Genomic DNA, 24,177 nt, shown 5'->3' with positions numbered 1-24,177 from the left:
CTTTTTCGCATTTTAGATCTAAAGTATAACATTTTTACAGTACTTTTACTCTAATTGATTTAAATTTTACATTGGCAGTACCCAATCTGTGGTATTCTAATTACAGTACAATATCGTAAATGCGTAATATGTAGTACATTACTTTTTAAAGGTATAGTGTATACTGTAAAAAGTAAACTGTAAAGCATTTTAAAATAACCTGTAATGCAATGCATAATAGAGTAGCGAAATATAACATTCTGTATGTGTATTTTACTGAGTGCTTTTGCAGAAATTAACTGTAAAGTCTAATAGTGTGTATTTTCAAGAACTATATAGACCTTTAAATACTAACATATCAAAGAGAGAAAACTCTTCGTTTTGATCTTTGGGGCAGAGACTTTTTCTGTTTTACCTTTTCTGGTTCATCCCATTCAAGGCAAAGCGTCATCATTCTGCCTCTTAGGCAAGGCTCTTTGCCCCAGGTTCTCCCCTGTTTTTCTGAACTGCGCTGACGTCATACGGAAGTCATGGAAAACTATATCAGCCCAAGGGTTGTAGCAGTAAATAGATTCTATTCTAAAAACAAATTAATTGTCCTCATTGCCTGAACAAAGAGCATAAGCAGCTTCTGTATGCCTAGATCTTCTGTGCTAGAAAGAGTTTTGGGGTAGAAGGAAGGAGTCAGGAATGTGAGGGCTGGGAGGTTGGAATATGGGGGCTTGGAAAAGGCCACTTATATTTCAATATGTGGTTACAAGCAGCTCCACTGCCAAAAAATGAAGGGAACCCACTGGAATGAGAAGAGGAGGGAGGGAAACAGTAGGGGTTAGAAAAGAATATGAGTAGATGACTAGAGAATGAAAATGAGATGAGTAAGAGTAGGACAGATGCTTCTAAATCTCTCTCTTTAAGGAATTTAATTCAGACAGAAGCATCCATACAGCTGAAAATATCTCTGCAGTTATAGTCTTTCTACTGTATGTTTGACTTACAGCCTGATTTTTTTTGCTTTCAGAAGTGTTTCTAGATCTTGTATTAGTATTTTTTTTAAGTTTGGTGTCACTGTGATTCTTACCCAAAGTGCTTAATTCCAGTTTTATTATGAAGATTTTTAAAAGTTGAACACATCAATACTTAATAGAATGCTAGAAATACTACAACTGATCTTAATATTATTATAACATTTTGTAATATTAGTCATAATTTAATAACTTTTTTGGTTATTATAACCCCCCTCCCCCACTTTTTTTCTGCTTTTGCTCCTCAACTGTGTTTTTTGTTATTATTTAGTAAACTTGGTCTAGAGAGACACTGGTGGCTCAGTCCCAGCTGAGTCAGTTGGCATTTCTGTGTGGAGTTTGCATGTTCTCACCGTGTTGGCTTGGGTTTCCTCTAGGTGTTCCGGTTTCCTCTACAGTCCAAAGACATACACTATAGGTGAATTGATGACACTATTTAATTTTCCATAGTTTATATGTGTGAATAAGTGTATGTGGGTGTTTCCCAGTACTGGGTTACAGCTGGAAGGGCATCCGCTGTGTAAAACATATGCTGGATAAGTTGGCGGTTCATTTCGCTATGGCAACCCCTGATGAAGAAAGGGACTAAGCCAAAGAAAAATTAATTAATCAATAAAACAAGTTTATCATTTGTTATAAGCTCTAGAGGTGGACAAGCAAACAAGTTTCGACACAGTTTGCAAATGTTCATTGGAACGGTGGATTTGGGAAACGTCAAATCAACTAACTATGTTTGTAATGACGCAACTTGTGACCTTAGTTGGCTAACGATGGTTTTCGCAAACGCACCCCTGACTGATTCAGACTGATAATTCTGTTACATTGAAATTAGCCCTTTGACTCATTCAGTTGTAAATGCTCCATGCAGTCCTTGTCAACATGCTTCAATAACTCAACAATTAACGCGTCTTGTATTTTTAATAAATGTCTTAATAAAGGACACTGATGTAAAAGAAGGTTAGGTGATAAAAATAGATTGTGAAACAAACTTTCGACACTTTTGTGTTTATATAATAAAGGCTTCTATCTTTCAGCAAGGCTCAGCAGTCAATGGTTTACACCACAAAGTCATCCATGATAGTAATATAGTTGAAGTAAGACAGTAGAGAACGTGTCCTTGATGTCACTAGACCAATATAATGAAGTTATAGGCTATGCTCATGTCAGCCAGGGACAGATTCAGCTTTTGAGCCAGACTGGCATTACATAGAGACTTAAAGGGACAGTTCACCTCAAAATGAAACATACTCACTATTTACTCACTCTCAAGTTTTTCAGATCTTCTGAAGAAGGAATTCTAAAGATGGATGAAAACTTGTAACCACTGACATCCATACCAGGAAAAACAAATACTATGAAAGTCAAAGGTTACCAGTTTACCAGCTTTCTTGTGGCAAAGGCAGGGAGAACATGCAAACTCTACACAGAAACGCCAACTGAGCCGAGGTTCGAACCAGCGACCTTCTTGCTTTGAGGCGACAGTACTACCTACTGCGCCACTGCCTCGCCACTATCATTATAATTCAACCATACAAATATATATTTATAATAAGTTTAAAGTAAACATCAATTCATATTTTATATATTTGAATTGCGTTAATATACTTAATTTGATCATTTGTTTGTTAGCATAAATGCAAGATTTGCATTATGCTATAAACATTACATTAGCTTACTGCTAACCTGTGGAAAGGCTGTCATCAAAATCAGGGAGCACCTTTTTTCTGGATTTGGGGCTTGTGACTACTTTTACATGGACATCAGTGATCTAATGATCTGCCTTAATCTGAATAAGACAATAATATGATACAAGTGTTTACATGATTTGCTTTTTGAATGTTACATTCATGATTCCCAGTTACATTTTATAGCACATAGATCCATCAACGTCATTGCGTCACCAGCCTATAATGTTTCCTTCGCAGTTTGTGTCTGTGGTCCTTTAAGATATTTTAAAAAATCACTGTTAAAGTAGTTGACTCTTGCTTAGAGTAGTGTCTTAATCATATTAAAATCAAGTATTGGTGTCCATATAAATGTACTCAGATAATGTGTCAGATGATGTCACAAGCTGTCAGAGATGGTCCATTCCTCACCTTTAAGGTGATTCCATGAGCCCTCACATTTTATAAGTTTGACGTGTTTGACACGCAACTTTTGTAACATCTGCTGCATGTTGGTGTGTCAGAATCCTTGCTTGTAAAATATAGCCATACTGTAGAATGCTTAGTTTAAGCAAATTAGATGAACGCGATCATGCATGTTGATGAAGTGAGTCGCTCGCTGCATGTGCTGTACTGCGCGCTTTGCCTTCTATAAGCTACAATAACAAACGCCTGACATCGCTGACATCCGTATCCCTCAAAGCTGTTTAGAATTAAACATTTAGAGATGGTGTGACACAACGCTTACTCACGTGTGTCTTTAATGCACTCCTTTATGCTTCTTAAGCGCGTCACACAGCGGATGCGCTGCTCAGAGCCGCGGCACAGAGCACACATGACGATAGCATCACACACCAGATGTGCACATTCGCATGTTATTTAAAATGAAACTATTCAGATGGTGCTCTGTGGCATGGCAGAAATATGAACTTGTATAAGCTGACTTGCGGATTCTAAAATGCATGGCGCCGCTTGCTTCCGGTGCGCGACCTGCATTATGTTCTTGTTGCAGCACCGAAATTCATATGCTGATTTGATCCGGTGCATACCCTACTTAAAAGCAATCACTATCTGTTCATTAGCTATTACTGCAGGGGAGTTCTGGAGATCTACCTGAGCTCAAACTCCCGTCTTGTCTTGCAAACAGGAGGGAGCCCCAGGTTCGAGGATCTTATGAGCTCAGGGCTCTTTCTCGGACAGCATGCTAAACAAGCTTTATAGTCAATCATCAGCTAGTATAAACTCTTTAAATATAATTTGTCGATATGAGCTAATAGCAAAGTTTGTTAAATCAAGGAAATAGTTGAAATTATTTAAGGATTTTTTTTTTTTGATAGATTGTTTTTGTTTTGCTTGTTTTTTTCCTCCTAGAGGTGACTTCCTGGGCTCTGTAGTTTTCCAAATGCAGTATTAAATAACATAAGGGTCAATGATGATTAAATTGCAGGGTCATGTAGGGGAAAGGAACTGTTGTAAGTCCAGCATGTTTGTTTGTGTAGAGAGTTTAATGGAAACTCTGTTCATCTTTCTGTTTATCCGTCTTTATAGTAGCAACACAACATGGTTATTTTTTTATTCCTCTTCTCCATGACTGTTTCTGGATTGTACATGATTTAGGCATGGGCCAGTATAAGATGCTGATGGTATGTTTACCTTGGATAAAAATATCACGGTTTCACAGTATCACAGTATTTTGGTTATTGCTCTAAAATGTTATTTAAATGTATGGTTTAAAAACTGCAACCTTTTCCTTCATTTAACACAATATATTTTATTTTAAGAAACGTTTCAAATAGTTTGGATCAGTAAAGATGTCCGGCTAAATAATTTAAATAATTTATTGACCTCTGCTGTCTTAATTAGTTTTAGAAAACAGATTTCTTTACAATTTCAACAATTTCAATAGGCATCTTTCGATATCTTTCTTTTCTTAGGATATATATATATATATATATATATATATATATATATATATATATATATATATATATATATATATATATACTAAAATGTAGTTTAATATATAATGTAGTTTAATATATATATATATATATATATATAAAATGTGGGCATATATAATTTTTAAATCTAGATTAATCTTGGAATTAATCTAGAATAAATTGGCTAATTTGAATTCTGCCGAAGGCATTCAAAATATGTGTGCTACCCAAATAATAAGTTTTTGAGAACGGGTTTCTCAAGCCAGGTAGCGCATTAGTCCAGGGGCTCTTCTCTTGTTTCGAAAATGCATCACAAACTGCTTAAAAAAATAGTTCTACTATGATCATTGGTGATTAAAATAAATCATGTTCAATAAGATGTACTTGTGTTTACTAACTGTTTATTCAGTTAAACATGAATTTTGAACTGTAGGCTTACATAAGCTCAAAACAGGGATTTTTGATTACCTTAATTCGACTAAAGTCATAACTGAACTAAACAAAAATGGAATTAAGATGTGGAGTTTGCATATATTAGCGGCATTATTAAAGTAAATAACCTTCAGTAAACACTGTCATGTATGACTTTTCGCCATATTTTCTGACAAGATCTACACATACGGCTGTCAGTAAAGGACCGCACACAGACCGCAGACACACAAACACAAACATCGCAATTTTTTTCTTTCCATTTCACGTGCATAATTTAATTCCATAACACTCTCACCAGTCCTTACTTCTTATTTACGTCTAATGCCTCAGTTTGTCACTTTGTCATTTAGCAGCCATTGATTTTTCAGAAATGATGACAAATAATAAATAATTATCAATATTGTAATCAGTTATGAACAAAAGATTTATTCATGATTCCTTGTTTAAAAGAACAGCATTTCACAACAATGTTTTGATAACAATTCTGGCACATTTCAATGCATCCATATTGTTTAAAAAGGCATTCATTTAATATATATAGACCATTTCAATGTGGTCATGTCATTATCCCATAACCATGTCCTGTTTGTTATCAAATGATTTCATAACTGCAACAAGAGTAAATTCACTCATAACTTTGAGTTAATAGAGCTTTCATAACAATTGTTATCAATATGTGACACATTTTGGATTCTTAGAAGTAAAAGAGGAAATGCATTGGGACCATTGTTTTTGTTTGCATCCCTCAAAATGGTCTATACATGTTACTAACACCAACCTATTGAATAGTAGTGTATATCAATTACACAAAAATAAAAACTCAATCTAAAACAGCACAATTTGTAGAAAAACGTCTCTATTTAAACTCACACCCTGGATAATTTCATCACTAACTGACCTTTGAGCCCAAATCTAAAGGAAATCACTTTGGCTCTCTTCCATTACAAACACTTTACACATCCTCTCACCCGAACGCCACTGTTATGACTGTAAAATGCACCATTTGACACTGCAATAAATGGAACACCACTGTAATCCATTAAATCATTAATAAAAAAGATGTATTTAACCAGGTCTGAACTTTCACAACTCTTTCACATTGTGTAAAAATGATATCACTCAGTATTTGTAATTTAAGGGGGAAAATAAATTTGTCTCTTGCTTAATGGCTCGCTAAAAGCTCTATCTGACATGCTCAGGCAAATTCAACGTGGGCGGGGCTGATGTGTCAGTGGGTGGGGCCTGACGATTCAAGCTGGCTGGAATGTACCTGATGCATCTCATTATCAGTGAATGAGCGAGGAGGAGGCGTGTGTGTGAAACACTGTACCAGTAAAACAGGAAGAGCTGGTGTGTGTGTATATCATGCCACCAGAGCAGCCAGCAATGTTGCAGACTTCAGTGTGTGTTTCTGTTGGCGAAGAGAGTCACTCACACATGTCTCTCTGTGTTCTCTTGCAGTCTGCAGCTGTCTCTGATGGTGGTGAGTAATCAGTATTTCAATATTAAGATCTCTCATCTTCTCTCTGTTTTCCTGCCTTCCTTTTATCACATTCCAGTTTCTTTTTCTGTACTTATTTATTTCATATATGTGTCTCAATTAGACTTTAAATGAGTTCTTATGCTCAGTTACTTTACTACTTTACTACATTATCACTTTGTTCTCTTTAAAAAAATCAAACTATTGTGTTTCTTTGCTGTGTTCTCAATGCTAATGCGGTTTATATATGTGTAGATCTGAAACGGATAGAGCTCTATCCAAATGAAGGAGAAAGCAAACACCGTTTTGGCTGTCTTTTAGTTGTGTGATCTCATGATAAGATTGGCTTTCTGTTCTCTCTCTGCCATCCACCCCCCCAAATCCAGCTGAATTACTTTTTTAATGGAAGAACGTAGATAAACTAGCAGTTTTAAGTCTTACCGGGAGTAAATAGTGTATCAGTTGCAACATGATTTGTGATGAATTTCCCCTTCCCTCACCACATATTTCATAACAGTGTAATGTGACAAATGATATTCTAATGTTTCATTGCATTCCTCTTTGAACCAACCCAGCTTCCCCTTTTTAAAACAAATCAACACGCTGTATAATGACTGTACAGTAAGTAATGTGTAGTCTATGATTCATCACCGGGTCATGGTGAACTCACCGTTTTGGGCCAAATCTCTGTATTTCATTAGGATTGAACAAACACTAACTCTCTTCTGTCTTCTCAACACTCCAATTAGCATGTGTGAATGTGCTAGGGTTTCTGCGAATGTTTGCTTAACGCTGCCGCTTTGAGCTGTAGATCTTTCAGCCTTGTGCATAACAAAAGGAACTGAGGGACAAATGTGTGCATGCAAAACTGCGAAGAGCTGTTGCTCTTACAGTCCTGTAGTGTTGCTTTTTAATGTGTGTGTTTGTTGCATGCGGGCGCACAACAACAACCGTGAGAGGATCTGGATTGAGATCAGCTCGCAATTAAGCAGGTCAGACTGGCCGGATCAGCGTTTAGATCTCTTAGAAACTGCTCCAGGATCAATTCTAGTCATGGCAGGATGTCGTAAATCTGGCTCTGAGTTAAAGACCACTTGTAATGTCAAGTAACACCCATCCATCTTGAGATCAAAGTGCAAATCTCGGCAACCTTTCATTTTCTTCATTATTCTGCTTTCTGTGGACTTGAGCTGTGTTTTGGTAGACATCTCGGCGTTAGTATTATAGGGTGGAGTTGGCTTTGTTGAAGACAGGACGTCTATATTCATGATTCTCTTTCTTAATTAAGCTGGATTGATTCATTATTTTAAGAAACACTTTCTAAATACAGTGGAAGGGGTTATTAATATTCAGCAGCCATTACTCCAGTCTTTGGTGCCACTAGCTCTTTTAGAAATCCTATTTATCCACAGTTGAAGTCAGAATTATTAGCCCCCCTTTGAATTTTTTTCTTTTTTAAATATTTCCCAAATGATGTTTAACAGAGCAAGGAAATTTTCACAGTATGTCTGATAATATTTTTTCTTCTGGAGAAAGTCTTATTTGTTTTATTTCGGCTATAATAAAAGCAGCTTTTAAATTTTTATAAACCATTTAAGGTCAAAATTATTAGCCCCTTTAAGCTATTTTTTCGATAGTCTACAGAACAAACCATCGTTATACAATAGCTTGTCTAATTACCCTAACCTGCCTAGTTAGGCAAATTAACCTAGTTAAGCCTTTAAATGTCACTTTAAGCTGTATAGAAGTGTCTTGAAAAAATATCTAGTAAAATATTATTTACTGTCATCATGGCAAAGATAAAATAATTCAGTTATTAGAGATGATTTACTAAAACTATTATGTTTGTAAATGTGTTGAAAAAAAAATCTTCTCTCCGTTGAACAGAAATTGGGGGAAAAATAAACAGGAGGGCTAATAATACAGGGGGGCTAATAATTCTGACTTTAACTGTATATTATCAATGTATAAAAGTGAAATGTTTCAATGGAAACAGATTAGTTCTTTAATATTTTAATTTGATTCAAGTATTTTTTTCAGTGTATTTTCATGAATATAAAGTTCAGAACCACTACATTTTAAGCCAAATTAGTATTTCAAAAAAATAAAATATTCATTTTCAACGTGATACGTTGATATCAAAACAATAAAACATTATGTTAAGTAGTTTGACATGATCTTTTATAATTGTTTCCAAGGGGAAAATCTCCGTATTAATAACCATTGTCTGGTAATTCAATGTCAAGTGCTGTGTAGTTGATAACTGCACTGGAGAAAATAAAGTTCTATACAGAGTCCTTCTGTAGACCCTCATGACCGTCAACTGGTAACAGTTTTTATTCAAGAAATGGTAATACATTTCAAAAACATTTACAAAGGAGTAGCATCAAAACATTGCAAAACATTCTCTGTCACAGTTCAAAACTATATTTTGAGTCAACATATACAGTTAAAGTCAGAATTATTAAACCCCCTGATTTATTGTTTAACGGAGAGATTTTTTCAACCTTTCTAAACATAATGGTTTTAATAACTCATTTCTAATAACTGATTTATTTAATCTTTGCCAAGATGACAGTAAACAATAGTTTACTAGAAATTTTTTAAGACACTTTAATTAAGTCAACTAGACAGGTTAATGTAATTAGGCAAGTTATTGTATAATGATGGTTTGTTCAGTAGACTATCGAAAAATATATAGCTTAAAGGGGCTAATAATTTTGATCTTAAAATGGTGGTTAAAAACTGCTTTTATTCTTGCCGAAATAAAACAAATAAGACTTTCTCCAGAAGAAAAAATATTATCAGACATACTGTGAAAATTTCCTTGCTCTATTAAACATCATTTGGGAAATATTTAAATAGGGGAAAAAAATCAAAGGGCGGCTAATAATTCTGGATTAACTGTATTTATATTAATAAATAGAGTAAATGTGCTTAACTACAGGGCTGTTGAGTACAATGTCTCATTGGTTTATGAAAATACTAAGGTATGTTATTATTAATAGTATGTTTATTATTATGTATGTAAAAAAATAAAATATTATTATCAAGCATTCTACACTATTCTTTATTATATTAATGTTGCCAAGAGACAATGTGAGACATCTATGAAATATAATATTTATTGTAAATGTTATAATTTCAAAAGTGGAACAATAAACCATGACAGATAAGTTAGAACTTTTAAAATTTACCACAACTAGTAAATGTTTATTATTCCATCATTAAATTTGATTTATTATTTAATGATGATTCAGTAAACCATGAAAACCTTTTAAACATTTATTGATTTTTAATGCATGCATTCTCATGAATCACACACTTCTTTTCCATTGACCTCTATTACACCAGGAATGATAGCCATTTTATGCAACGCAATCCAAAATTGTCCCATCTGTTTGTGTGTGCATGTTTGTCTTCAGCCATAGTGCTACTGGTTGGCTATGCTGATCCAGCATTAATATTGCAGGTTTATGCTACCTCTACCTTCTAAGTTTCCCTCCTCTCTCTGCTTTCAATAATTGATCATCTGCCCGTTCAGAGCTTTGTGCACAGGCCACTATCTGTTTACCCCTCCATACATGCTTGTAGTCCCGTCGCGGTGTTGTTTGGATAGTTGCTCATAATGTTTGCGGCCAGCATGTACAGGAGCTCTATGGACAGTTTAATGGCTGTTCGGCCTCTGCTCGATGGCAGTGGGTTTGTGTAATGTGGGGGTGATGGATGTCAAAGCCTGGCGTCCAATTGGCATGAAATATCTAGTGAAGTGGCATCACACTGGCTCGTACCAGCTTTACCCAGGTAAGAGTTCATGCTGATTGCGACCCATGGTCTGCTGCAGGATCTCTCTGAATGTTTCTCCTCTGATTTCTTCTGTGTTATGAGTGGTGTTATTATTATTTTACATTCAGATGCTCTAAAACTATTTCGTTTAGTGTAATTTAGCCATTGCAGTAAAAAGAAACTCTTTGCGGGTTCCTTCTGTTTATTGAGGATTATTTAAGGAATATTAAATTATTATTCTTTACACATAAACCAAAAACAGACAAGTAATTATCATAATTTTCATTGCTGTTCATTTTATTTTGGACCATATATATATATATAATTTTTTTATTTATTTATTTATTTTTTTAAAGTTTATGCAATTTTGCACTACATACAATTTTTCACCAGATACATTAACAGTATGCAAGTTTGGAGCAACATGTTGGAGAGAAAATTGTGTCTGTTTAAATTATTAGCTGAACTGTGCCTTTAAAGAAGGATGTGTATTTGATTACAAGTGCACATCAACCATTAGAATCACCCAGCTTCCGAAAAGCAGAGCTTCAGAGTATCAGATGATTTAAGAAATCAGATTAAAGGCATCGTTAACTCAAAAAGGGAAAACTTGCATCTAAGATGTAGGTGAATTTTCTTTTGAGTAGAATATTTACTAAGATTTTTAGCGGCCTCTGTGATTTATAAAAGTTACATTAAGAGTCAAAAATATACAGTGCTCAGCATATATAGGTACACCCCTCACAAATCTATGTTTTAAATTCATATTTTTAATAGGAAGCTATACAATATTATATTTGTGCAGATACATCAGATTAGTCAGTACTGAAGCCAAATCTGGAGCGAATCTAATAAAATAAAGCACCCAAATATGTATGTTATTAAAAACTATTAAATACAAATTTAAAAAGAGGGAAAATCAAGAGAAGCAACACTATTGATTTTTTTTTTTTTAATTTGTGGGTTGTGATTTATTTTTGCATTATTAAGCTTGAATTTAATTGTATTATCTTTTAATTTCTAAACATTTTTGGTGACTAAAATAATTAGATTACTTTAGAGTTAGTAAGTAAATAGCAGTTTTCAACAACTGAAAACAACTGCACACTCAAAAAAATGCTTTTCTTACTCAGAGTTTAGTCTTGTTTCGAGTCCAAATATTTAAAAAAGCTTAAATGAAGAAGCATTTTCTAGACAAGCAAAAAATATGGTCTAGTTTTAAGAAATAATAAGTCAAAATAAAGTGAGTTTTTCTTTAAATCAAGCAAAATAATCTGCCAATAGGACATACCTGTCAACATTGGGATGTAAAAATACGGGATATTCTTTAATTGTAAATAAAATAAAAGATCAAATAAAATAAAAAAGATTTATTCATTCATTCATTTTCTTGTTGGCTTAGTCTCTTTATTAATCTGGTGTCGCCACAGCAGAATGAACTGCCAACTTATTCAGCATGTTTTTATGCAGCGGATGCCCTTCCAGCCTCAACCCTTCTCTGGGAAACATCCACACACACTCATACACACACACTACGGACAATTTACCCTACCCAATTCACCTATACTGCATGTCTTTGGGCTGTGGGGGAAACCGGAGCACCCGGAGGAAACCCATGCGAATGCTGGGTGGACATGCAAACTCCACACAGAAATGCCAATTGACCCAGCCGAGGTTCGAACCAGCAACCCACCGACCTTCTTGCTGTGAGGCGACAGCACTACCTACTGCACCACTGCGTTGGCAAAAATAAAAATTAGATGATTAAAATCAATAGCCTATATAGGAATAATTAAATTAATTATGCAAGTTAAAAACGTGTTCAGTTGTTATTAATTGTATTTAATTATTGATTAAAGTTACATTATTTACTGAGGCATTCATTCATTCATTTTCTTTTCAGCTTAGTCTCTTTATTAATCCGGGGCGCCACAGCGGATTGAACCGCCAACTTATCCAGCACGTTTTTACACAGCGGATGTCCTTCGAGCCGCAACCTATCTCTGGAAAATACTGAGGAGCAGTGAATCTTTAATTTTGATACACTGTAAACAGTGTTAACAGTGTCTTTATTACTACGGGGCACGTCCTTCAGTCAGCACTGATTCTTGACTGATTTAGAGATTGCATAGAAAGAGAGATGGTCGATGCATAGCTTTAATAGGAATGAAGTAAAGGCGGGCGTTTTTATATATTTATTTCAATGTGCTTTCAAGCCAAAACAAAACGAAAGCAGAATTCTCTTGAATTGCTCTTGAAATGACAGTTGAAGTCAGAATTATTAGCCCGTTTGGTTGTTTTTTTTTCTTCAGTTTCTGTTTAACGGAGAGAAGATTGGAACATATTTCTAAACACTAGTTTTAATAACTCATCTCTCATTACTGATTTATTTGATCTTTGTCATGATGACAGTAAATAATATTTGACTAAATATTTTTTCAAGACACTTCTATACAGCTTAACTGACATTTAAAGACTTAACTGGTTTAATTAGGTTAACTAGGCAGGTTAGGGTAATTAGGCAAGTTATTGTATAACAATGGTCTGTTCTGTAGACTATCAAAAAAAATTGCTTAAAGGGGCTAATAATATTGACCTTAAAAGAGTTTATAAAAATTTTAAACTGCTTTTATTCTAGCCAAAATAAAACAAATAAGACTTTCTCCAGAAGAAAAAATATTATAAGACATACTGTGAAAATTTCCTTGCTCTGTTCAACATAATTGGGGACATATTTAAATAATCTAAAGAATCAAAAGGGGGCTAATAATTCTGACCTCAACTGTTTATCAAGTTTGATATCAACTCTTTGATGCTACTTTCACTAGAAGGATTCAAAATATGGGAGAAATACGGGAAAATACTTAAATGCGATGATAGTAAGATACAGGAGAATCCTGGCAAAAACAGAAGGGTTGGCAGGTATGCAATGGGGTAAGCAAAGTAATATTTTTTGCTTTGACAAGAATATTTTGCTTACCCCGTTGGCAGATTATTTAGCTTATTTTAAGAGACATGTGTCTTCAAGAACTTTTAATTGGAGCATAGTTCCATCTAGCTGTTGTTCATTTTCAAAAGATGGCCTATTTTAAGTGTATGGTCTTAATTTAGGGCACCCTGACCTTTATTCAGGCAGTTATGATGATTGCATAATATAAAAATTCTTTGGGATTTTTTTTTTAGGCATTTACTTTTCTCCGGATTTGAAAATGTTGATCTCTTTTTAAGTTTGTCACATGCAGTTGTTCAATATAAACTGCTCTGTTATTGAATTCGGTGTGAATAACAGTAGCATTGTTGTCTTTTTGTTTATTCCTAGAGCTTAACAGTGTGGACCTGAAAGGCTGCGGCAGTGATAACAGTCTGAACAGCAATGCCAGCCTACCTAGCGTGCAATGCCATAGACGGCACACTGAACGGCGCGTTGCATCGTGGGCCGTCTGCTTTGAGCGCCTGCTACAGGATCCCGTCGGTGTCCGATATTTCTCGGTATGTCAGAGCAGCCTACATCACCTATTTGCACAGTAGCCGTGGTGTAACAGAATCCACAATCAATATTGACTGAGGATCCAAGTCAAGCTTTAGGCATTTTAGTTGGAATCCTAAAGAGTTCAGATATTTTTAATCAGAAGTCGCAAAGACTCTGCAAGGTTGCATGAGGAACTCGCTGAATTAAAGGTTTCAAACAAAACCACCAGGAAGTGTTTGGAAAGAATTTTGCTTATCTGTAAAGCAGAGAATGTGAAGAGAAGTTGGTTTAGCTAGTGAGTTTCAGTAAGTGTTTTTTTCAATGAAATGTGTGAAGGACAATTTTAATGTCTATGTTTTCCAGATTAAGTATTTAATCCTTTTTTTTCCTCATTCCACAGGAGTTTCTAAAGAAGGAGTTTAGCGAAGAGAATATTTTATTTTGGCAAGCTTGTGAATATTTCAGCCATGTACCTGAAACAGACAAGAAACAGGTATGAAGTCTCCATATTTATAAAAATATCTTCAAATATCTTTATTATACAGTTTAAGTCAAAATGATCAGCCCTTCTGTGATTTATTTTTTTTATTTGCCAATGATGCAGAGCAGAGCAAGGAATTTTTCACAGTATTTCCAATAATATTTTTTCTTCTGGATAGTCGTATTTGTTTTATTTAGGCTAGAATAAAAGCAGCTTTTATTTTTTAAATTTATCTTAAAGACAATATTATTAGCACACTTAAGCAATTTTTTTTATTGTCTACAGAACAAACCATGATTATACAATGATTTGCCTAGTAATCCTAACTTACCTTGTTAACGTAATTAACCTTAAACCTGAATAGAAGTGTCTTGAAAAATATCTAGTCAAATATTATTTACTGTCATCATGGCGAAGATAAAATAAATCAATTTTTTAGAAAGTAGTTATTAAAACTATTATGTTTAGAAATGTGTTGAACAGTTCTTTCTGTTGAACAGAAAGTGGGGAAGAAGTATACAGGGGGATTCATAATTCAGAAGGGCTAATAATTTTGCCTTTAACTATATATTGAATTGTTAAAAACTTTTATTTCAGTGCATTTTCTGTAAAATAATTTGCACAAAAAAGGGTCAAAATGGCATTGCTCAAAGCATGAATGAATGAATGAATGAATGAATGAATTGATTAATTAATTAATTAATTAATTAATTAATTAATTAATTAACTGCTTCTTTTTAAATACTTTATTTACAATAATTTTTTTACAACTTTGCACAAAATAGGAAAACAAAGAGTTAACAACAAAAACAAACAAATATTCAAACCTTTATCCCGAACACTAATTTCTTTTTTTGTGGCTTTAACAGAAGAGACACATAGCTAACAGTCTGCAAACATCGAAGTTCTCAAGCGTCACACAATTGCACAGCAAATGTACGTAAAGGGTGCATATAACTCCATTCATTCATTCATTTTCTTGTCTGCTTAGTCCGGTGTCGCCACAGCGGAATGAACCGCCAACTTATCCAGCACATGATAACGAATCAATAAAATAAATACATAAAAATATAAAAAGGAAAATACCAAAGAAATACGATACACATAAAAAGCGAACAATAGAATGAAATGCTTCCAGCATTGGTTTATAGGTCAGCGTTAATTAATGACATCGTCAGATTATTAAAAATGCTATTTGTACACCTGAAAATACTTTCTTTTATGACTTTTAATTATATTCACTGTTTATTAGAACTTTTTTTTCCTCCATAGCAGTCCATTCAGGGTCCATGAATAGATCCTTTGTTTTTTCATTTGCTGTTTGATTGTGACCTTATACCGTTTGTCCTTCAGCTGTCCCAGCGGGCCAGAGAGATCTACAACAGCTTCCTGTCTAGTAAAGCTACCACACCCGTCAACATTGATAGTCAAGCTCAGCTGGCTGACGACATCCTCAACGCACCGAGGCCAGACATGTTTAAAGAGCAACAGCTTCAGGTAAGACAGGAAACGCTCAGTCAGGATGTTTACTGAAACCCTCGGGTTACAACACTGTCCGGAAGACTATTAACAGAGCTTGAAAACGTCCCAGTGTTTATGTCAGGCATGTGGGCATCAGGACCAATCTAAAGACTTTGAAACTGTTGATTTATTTTCCTGACCACTTACTGAGTGATGATTTTTAACTTGGGTATGTATTATTGTCCAATAATTAAATGGACCAGAGTCAGTTATTCCACTTATGATTAAAGATACTAGTAATAATCTATGGTTAAAGATATTGGTCACACTTTACAATAAGGTTTCATTAGTTATTGGTAATTAATGTATTTACTTACATGAACTAAGCATGAACATACTTCCACAGCATTTATTAATCACAGTTCAACATTTAATAATGCATTATTAAAAAACTGGTCACACTTTAATTTGATGGTTTGTCAAATTTACGTGACATTGCATCTACATGTCAACTAATTCTAATTAGATTATAAGTAGACTGTTAGGTTAGGGTTAGTGTAAGTTGACATGTACTTGCTAAGTTTCGTATAGTCAGTTAAATGTCTGTTGAAGTCGCAGTATCAGCAGATATTAAGCAGACAGTCTACTAATACTCAAATGGACCATCAATATAAAGTGTTACCAAAATACTTATTCTTGCTTGTTAACAGTTTATGCACTGTGAGTTAATATGAACTTACAATGAACAACTTTATTTCCGTTAACTAACACTAAAGGTCATGTTAAACATGAACAAACACTGCAATAACTGTATTGTGCATGTTAGGAAATTCAGTTACTAATACAATCTTATTGTAAAGTGTTACTGTACTTTCCAACACATTTGAGACCTCTTCTGTGTGTAGGTCTTGTTTCTATCTCAACTAAAGTCTTTTGATTTGATTTGCTTTAACACAGGTCATGGTCTTTCTGGAATATTGTGTTGAGGTTTTAAAAGGTCTATTCCAGACATTGAAAGTCTGGGAATTTTATATATTTTTGTCAAGGGTGATCAAGGGTAATATTTCCCATTTTAAATGACATCTCCCATTCATAAAAATGCATTTTATTCTATACAATCGCAAGTCTGAGGCACTGGACGTAGGTAAAAACAATGACAAATCTGTTTTATTAACATGGCTATTATAAAAAACATATATAAACACATACATTCTGTTTTTTAAATAATAGCCTTTTTTTAAACTTACATTTCCAGTGCCTTGGACTTGATTTTGTTGTTTATCTTTATGAATCGCTTATCCAAAAAGCACTGAAATAATAATTACCCTGCAAAATAGGGTTTAATTTCTGCAAAATAGTTTTTAATCACATTGTTTCACATGTTTTGCCTATTGTTATGGTTAGTCTGTTCTTTTTTTTACTGAAATTATTGTTTTCACTTCAACTGGAAATCAAACACAGTCACCTGGCTTTTCTTTGTTAAATTATTCTGTTGTTGTTCTTGTCTGCTCAACCAGTCTCTCCTAGATTTAGCAGGAACATTGTTCAGATTATTGCGGCCTAATAGCTGACTTTTCTCAATATTACACATCCTAAAATATACACCAACTTGCTCTTTGCTATCTCTTCATCATTCTTAACTTTTTTGACCTCAAGATCCATTGGTCTTTATAATTTATGGAAAAGGAACCATGGACAAGTAAGTAAAAAAAATTAATTAAAATACCTTTTATTAACATGGCTATTATAAAAAAAAATAAATGCTGTTTTTAAGATAATAGCCATGTTAATAAAGGATTTTGATGTTTTTTCACTTACTTTCCAGTGCCTTGGACTTGATTTTAAGGTTTATCTTAATGAATTCCTTATCCAAAGAGCACCAACACATTAATTACCCCCGAAGCACTTTTTCTTTAATTTTGGATTAATCTATTTAATTCTAGATTTTTCATTTCTATAAAATAGTTTTTAATCACATTGTTTCACATGTTTTGCCCATTGGTATGGTTATTTTTTTACTGAATTATTTTTTTCCTTCTTGTAAACTGGAAATCAAATACAGTCACCAGGCTTTTCCTCGCTAAATTACTTGTCTGCTCGGTGCTGAACCAGTCCATCCTAGATTTTGAAAGAAAGTTTTTTGCATCAAGTTGCTGATTTTGTGTTTTTTCCTCAATATTTTCCCCATTTCCTTTATTTTTATTTATTTATTTATTTTTTGCAAGGAAAATATACACAAATTTGCTCTTAGTTTTTAGTTGTTATTGTTTTCATTCCCGATTACATTTTTGACTATAAGAACCATTCATCTCTATAATTTATATTAAATCAACACAGAGAGAAACAGTGAGCGAACATTACCTCCTAAAATTCTCATTTTAGCAATCGATACAATAAAGGTCTTGTTTAAATAGTCTTTGGCTGAAGGTGCATTGTGAAAATGTCACAAGACACATCCAAAGCAGGTCACATACCTAAAGAGAAGTGCAGCACAATGCATTGTCTGTGACACCTCAAGGTGGTCCGCACTGTATGAGCACTTTCTACATGCAAATTTAATGTTGTTTTATATAAAACAATCCAAATGACATGTAAAGAATTTGAACAGTGCCCTGGCTGGTCCAAATCTGCATGAAATCTTCTTTTATTGCAAACTTCTGTAAATGTTGTGCCATTTGTTTGCTTTTGTGTTTAATTTAGTGATCGCAGAAGTGTATAATTCTGGAGGGATTCTCAACACAACAACTCCCTTTTATTCTTTATAGGTCATGGAAATTCAGCTTTTTAGTTGAGTGGGAAGCCTGATTTTTGTCTGTGTGTGTGTGTGTGTGTTTTACAGTATATGCATTTATTTGAAAAAAATCGCACACCTTAAGTTAAAGTTTTATTCAGCCAATTGGAATTAAGCATTTAGCAACCACGTAGTATATCGAAGAGTAATTAGATGATTTCATTGATTTTATTTATTTTTTCAAAATTTAAAAATAAGCCCAGTGTTATTTTTAAAATGACTGGATGTGTCTGAGGCATTATAATAATGACGTTGTCTTGGAGAGCTGCAGGCAAGATGCAAATAATGAAGTGATTTGATTTTAGCTCTTTGACGTCGTAAGATCATGAATGTAGCATCCTGTAAAGTCCAACCTCATGATATCTGTGAGGAAACCTGCAGGCGAGCTTTGTGCATGAGGCGACAGAGAACACGCTCTTATAAAGTGTCTTTTTAGACCGAGGATCACGTAGCGTTTAGAGGCTCCTGTCTGGCTGTCACCTCTTTATCTGGGATAAATCACAAACTCACAGAAACATGATACTCGCTCATGTTTTACTGCATCACTTTCTTCCCTTTTTAGATTTCACGATTTAATAAAAATAATTAAATATGGTCCTGCAAAAAAGATTTTGGTAGGATTTTGTAAGAATATTCTTTAAGATAATTAATTATTATAATAATTATTTCATTTTCCTTCAGCTTAGTCCCTTTATTTATGAGGGCTCGCCACAGCGGAATGAACCACCAACTTATCCAACCTATGTTTTACATACAGCTTCAACCCAGTACTTGAAAACACTCTTACACACTTATTCACACATACACTATGGGCAGTTTAGTCTATCCAATACCCCTATAGCACATGTCTTTGGATTGTGGGGGAAACCTTAGCATGAGGAGGAAGCCCACATGAACACGGGGAGAACATGCAACCACACAGAAACGCCAACTGACCCAGTCAGGGCTTGAACCAGCGACCTTCTTGCTGTTAGGTGACAGTGCTAAACACTGAGCCACCATGCCGCCTATAATAATTATTGTATTATATGATCATGTTTCCCAGTACTGGTTTGTGGCTGGAAGACCATCTGCTTCACAAAACATATGCTGGAATAGTTGGTGGTTAATTCCGCTGTGGCGATCCCTGATAAATTAGGGACTAAGCCGAAGGAAAATTAATAAACCAATAAATTATTATATTATTATGATTAATTGTTATTAATTAATTTATTTCTGTAATGAAAAAAAACAGGCCTTAGTTAATTAAGCACCCGCTTTGGACTTTTTTACGAGGTCTCGAAACAGATCTTGGTAACAGATCCCGCGGATCCAGAAGAACAAATATTATCAGACATACTGTGAAAATTTCTTTGCTCTGTTAAACATCACTTAGGAAATATTTTAAAAAGAAAATAAAATACAAAGGGGGGGGCTAATAATTCTGACTTCAACTGTAAATGTATGGGAAAAGATACTCTTAGTAATAGCTTTATATTTTATCCCAGGGAGAAATGGCATTAGTCATAAAACTACATTTAAGCTTATTCAAACGCATACAATTTAAATCGTAATTTCAGAGGAACTGAGGAATTTCAATACATTGTAAGTTAATATTAAATAACAAAAAGTCATTACCACAGTGTTGCTTTAACTTATTTTAAAAAGTTAATCAGCTTTTAGTCATTTATTTAAATTGTTGTCCGTTTGATTATCTAGTATTTGTTTATCTAATATATCATCTAGATTATCCAGTGTAGTAGAAAACCAAAGGCTATAGACCAGTGGTTCTCAAACTGTGGTACGTGTACCACTAGTGGTACGCAGGCTTCCTTCTAGTGGTACACGGAGGAATGAAATATGTCATGCACATGCTACACACATTTCAAAATTTAACAAAAATGATGTATATAATACGACATATATGACATATAGCCTATATTTATGAGATAATCTGCCACGTTTTTTTAACTGTGCAGAGTTGTAGCTGCTTTACTGGGCCTACTACGCGACTGTATTTCAATACTGCTCATTTTGGTGGTACTTGGAGAGACAATTTATTTCTGAGGTGGTACTTGATGAAAAAGTTTGAGAACCACTGCTATAGACTACACAAGACATGTCACTCGTATCTTTTTGAATAGGATAAAGTGTAACGGTCAACATGGTGAATGAAGACCCGCCTACTAGTACAGTAGCCAATCATTGATTGCTATATGGCGAATAAATCCAGCCTTCTAGAACTCCTGTCATCCAATCATCAATCGCTTTTGACTGACGATACTCTAGGGGAGGGGCTCAGACCAGTCATGATTTTCTGCAGATTTTCTGTGATTTGGACGTTTAGAAGTTAGAGTTTAATTTTATTGGTGATTCCTAATATGAAATTCAATCGTAATCTTGGCAAGCAGTTTTGGAGAATTTGATGTTTCCCCATTCAGACAGAATGCCAGAGCATACTGCCTGAGACGTGTTTCACGCAGAGTAAAATGAATTGCTTTAAATGGACTTTGAGAAAAGTTCATTTAGTTCAACTAAAAACTGTTGTACTGTTTGTATATACATGCATATTTTTAATGGAAGTGAATGTGTTAGCTGACCCATATTGCTTGTCATCAGTATCTTTTTTTATGTATGGATGCTGGTTCCAGCATTAAAAGCCTATGCCCTCACCAGTTTACTCAAACCAGCAAAACCAGAAACTCTATTCAAGCTGAACAAGCATAAAAAAATGAGGTTATGCTGGACCACTGTGGAAATCTGTGCTGGTCCTGGTTTCACAGTAACATTGTTTATTTTTTCATCAACAGATCTTCAACCTGATGAAGTTTGACAGTTACACACGCTTCCTAAAGTCTTACCTGTATCAGGAATGTATGCTTGCAGAGGTGGAGGGCCGTCCGCTTCCAGACCCCTACCAGGTGCCCAGTAGCCCCACATCCAAACATAGCACAGGTTCCGACCGCTCCAACCTCTCTACACCTAAAAAGGTAACACACACACACACACCCACGGTGCTGTTTACTTTTTGTCCTGTGCCCTTCATTAGAATGATGACGGTTTGTTTGCAGTTGACTCACTGACTTCCCTTGAAGCATAATTACAAACACAAACAATCTATGAAGCACATCAAAAGAAGATAGACACACACAATTATCTCTCACTGCTTTATATATCCATACCTAATTATCTATTATCTATAATTCATGGATTTATGAACTTTTTAACACTTCAGGAAGGAAGATTTAACCAATGTTTCAATAGTTCGGCTGAAATTTCTCACTTTACCTCCTTTATTTGGGATCAGTGCAAGTTGTAATGGCTTGACAATTAAAGATATTGAATTGTAATTATCTACATCTTGAGGTGGGAGATTAAAGCCGTTCTGTTCTTGTTTAAAATGAGTGTCTAGTCTAGTTATCATAGAAGCTTTTGAAGAAATGAGACAGTCATTTCAGGTAACATCCCACAATGCCTTCCAGTCAGATCTCATTTGACGCAGTAAATTCCTGACCATTTATTGACCCATTTCAACTCTCAGAGCTGCATATCAATGGTTCATTCATTGCACATTAGAAAGAGAGATTTCTGTATTATCTGAATCTTGTGTTCTTGCCTTTGTTTTCGACTATGGTAATAATTGAACTTTATTTATTTATTTATTTAAGGTGCAGGACGACAAGAAGAGCAAATCGGGAAGGTCACTGAATGAAGACAGCAGAGATGAACATGGCGATAAAAAAAAAAGTATTTTCTTCTCTTGGTCCAGAAATAGAAGTTTTGGAAAAGGGTCGAAAAAAAGAGACCTCGCAGATTACAGTGAGTAGATCTGCAGTTTAGTTTCCTTTTAAAGATTTATTCTTGGCGTTTTTGCCTTTATTGTGATAGGTCGTATGCAGAAAATGAGCTGGGACTAGTGTCCAGTTTCCCTGCATTTTCCTTTTTGTTGGTTATAATTGCTACTTGTCTTTCAACATAGGCTTTACAGGTAGTAACGGAAGGAGAGAATCACAAGGCTCTTTGTCGTCTGGTGCGAGTTTGGAACTTGCAACTTCCGGTTCTGGAAAAAATGAGGTGGGTCAAAAGTCTAACACGAGCAGATGTTAAGTATGTTGTGTAGTATTATTAGGATTGTTTCACACTTACTAAATAGAACTATATATTGTACAATAAACTGTTTAAAATGATGACTTAAAACATTAAAAATGTTAGGATTTTATTCGTGAATGTTAGATGCCGTGAAGTTTTTATTGTAGCTGTTCTGCTTCAAATGTAAAATGGGTGCAAAAAAGATCAAAACGTATCCGACAAACGTCTCCTAAAAAGAAAGAACCAGTTGCCCGAAATCTTAGTTTCATTTTTGTGACTTTTCTAAATGCATTACCCAGCCACTTTATTACATACATCTTACGAGTACTGGGTTGAACCCCTTTGGCCTTCACAACTGCCTTAATCCTTCGTGGCATAGATTCAACAAGGTTCTGGAAATATTCCTCAAAGATTTGTCGGCTGCACATCCATGATGCAAATCTCCCATTCCACCACATTTCAAAGGTGCTCTGTTGGATTGAGATGTCATTGTCATGTTCAAGAAACCAGTTTGAGATGATTCACTCTTTATGACATGGCATGTTATCCTGCTAGAAGTAGCCATCAGAAGATGGCTGTGGTCATCAAGGGATGGACATGGTCAGCAGCAATACCTAGGTAGGCTGTGGCGTTGACATGATGCTCAGTTGGTACTAATGGGCCAAAGTATGCCGAGAACATATTCCCCACACCATTACACCACCACCACCAGCCTGAACCATTAATAAAAGGCAGGATAGATCCATGCTTTAATGTTGTTGATGAAAAATTCTGACCCTACCTGAATGTCACAACAGAAATCTACACTCATCAGACCAACGGTTTACCAATCTTCTATTGTGCAATTTTGGTGAGCCTGTGCGAATTGTAGCCTCAGTTTCCTGTTCTTAGCTGACAGGAGTGGCACCCGATGTTGTCTTCTGCTGCTGTAGCCCATCTGCCTCAAGGTTGGATGCGTTGTGTGTTCAGAGATGCTTTGTGTTGTTGAAATCAATCATATCTACTGTCTATTACTTGGTTTTAAATCTGACTGAAGATCTAATTGGCCATTGCGTTCATAAGTTCAACAGAAATGCTTGGCTACTTCATATTGGTACTTTAAGATGGGCAGTTTAACAATAAAGTGTCCAATTCCGATTATTATTTCAGTATATTTTTATTTTTATTATAGGGTGAGGTGTCGCGTAACTCCATGTCGTTGTCTGAGCGTGCCGTGCGTCACTGTAACATTAACCTACCGGATGGCTCATGCTGCTCAGTACCCATCAGGCCCGGCGTCTCCATCAGAGAGGTGCTCTTAGGCTTGTGTGAGAAACTAGGCATTAATCTGGCTGCTGTGGACCTGTTCCTAGTGGGAGGAGAAAAGGTAACATTAAGTGCAGTTCTGCTTACCGTTGCAGGCTGCTAATTGTATATAAATATATTAGAACAATCAGTTGTGCATTTTTATATTTTGCATTATATTTATATTTATATATAGCATTATATTTGGTCTTTGTGTGTTCTTCAGTTTGTGTGCGCGTGCATTTTGGTTCGTGTGTGCATGTGTGCTCATCAGCATTATAAGATCCTACAATGCTGCAAAAGACTATAATAGCATGCAT

The 24,177-nt window shown here is 35.0% G+C and overlaps 1 protein-coding gene across 16 annotated transcripts in view; it reads left to right on the top strand.

The window, feature by feature from the left end:
* Positions 1-24,177, top strand: part of rgs12b (regulator of G protein signaling 12b) — an 86,620-nt gene that overhangs the window by 43,130 nt on the left and 19,313 nt on the right. For 13 of the 16 annotated variants that reach the window (XR_015475569.1, XR_015475571.1, XR_015475570.1 and 10 more), the window contains 8 exon segments: positions 6,499-6,520; positions 13,623-13,792; positions 14,173-14,265; positions 15,607-15,750; positions 21,295-21,474; positions 22,153-22,303; positions 22,464-22,558; positions 23,745-23,939. Coding sequence is in view for 13 of the 16 variants with exons in the window: in XM_087235281.1 (XP_087091407.1) it covers positions 6,499-6,520; positions 13,623-13,792; positions 14,173-14,265; positions 15,607-15,750; positions 21,295-21,474; positions 22,153-22,303; positions 22,464-22,558; positions 23,745-23,939 (1,050 nt within the window). In the remaining 3 variants the exon portion in view is untranslated. 16 annotated transcript variants of the gene reach the window in all.

This window comes from Danio rerio, chromosome 1 (genome assembly GCF_052040795.2).
Source record: "Danio rerio strain M-AB ecotype USA chromosome 1, GRCz13ab, whole genome shotgun sequence".
NCBI lineage: Eukaryota > Metazoa > Chordata > Actinopteri > Cypriniformes > Danionidae > Danio > Danio rerio.
The sequence above is the reverse complement of the archived record's forward strand: the minus strand, read 5'-3'. Positions and strand labels throughout refer to the sequence as shown.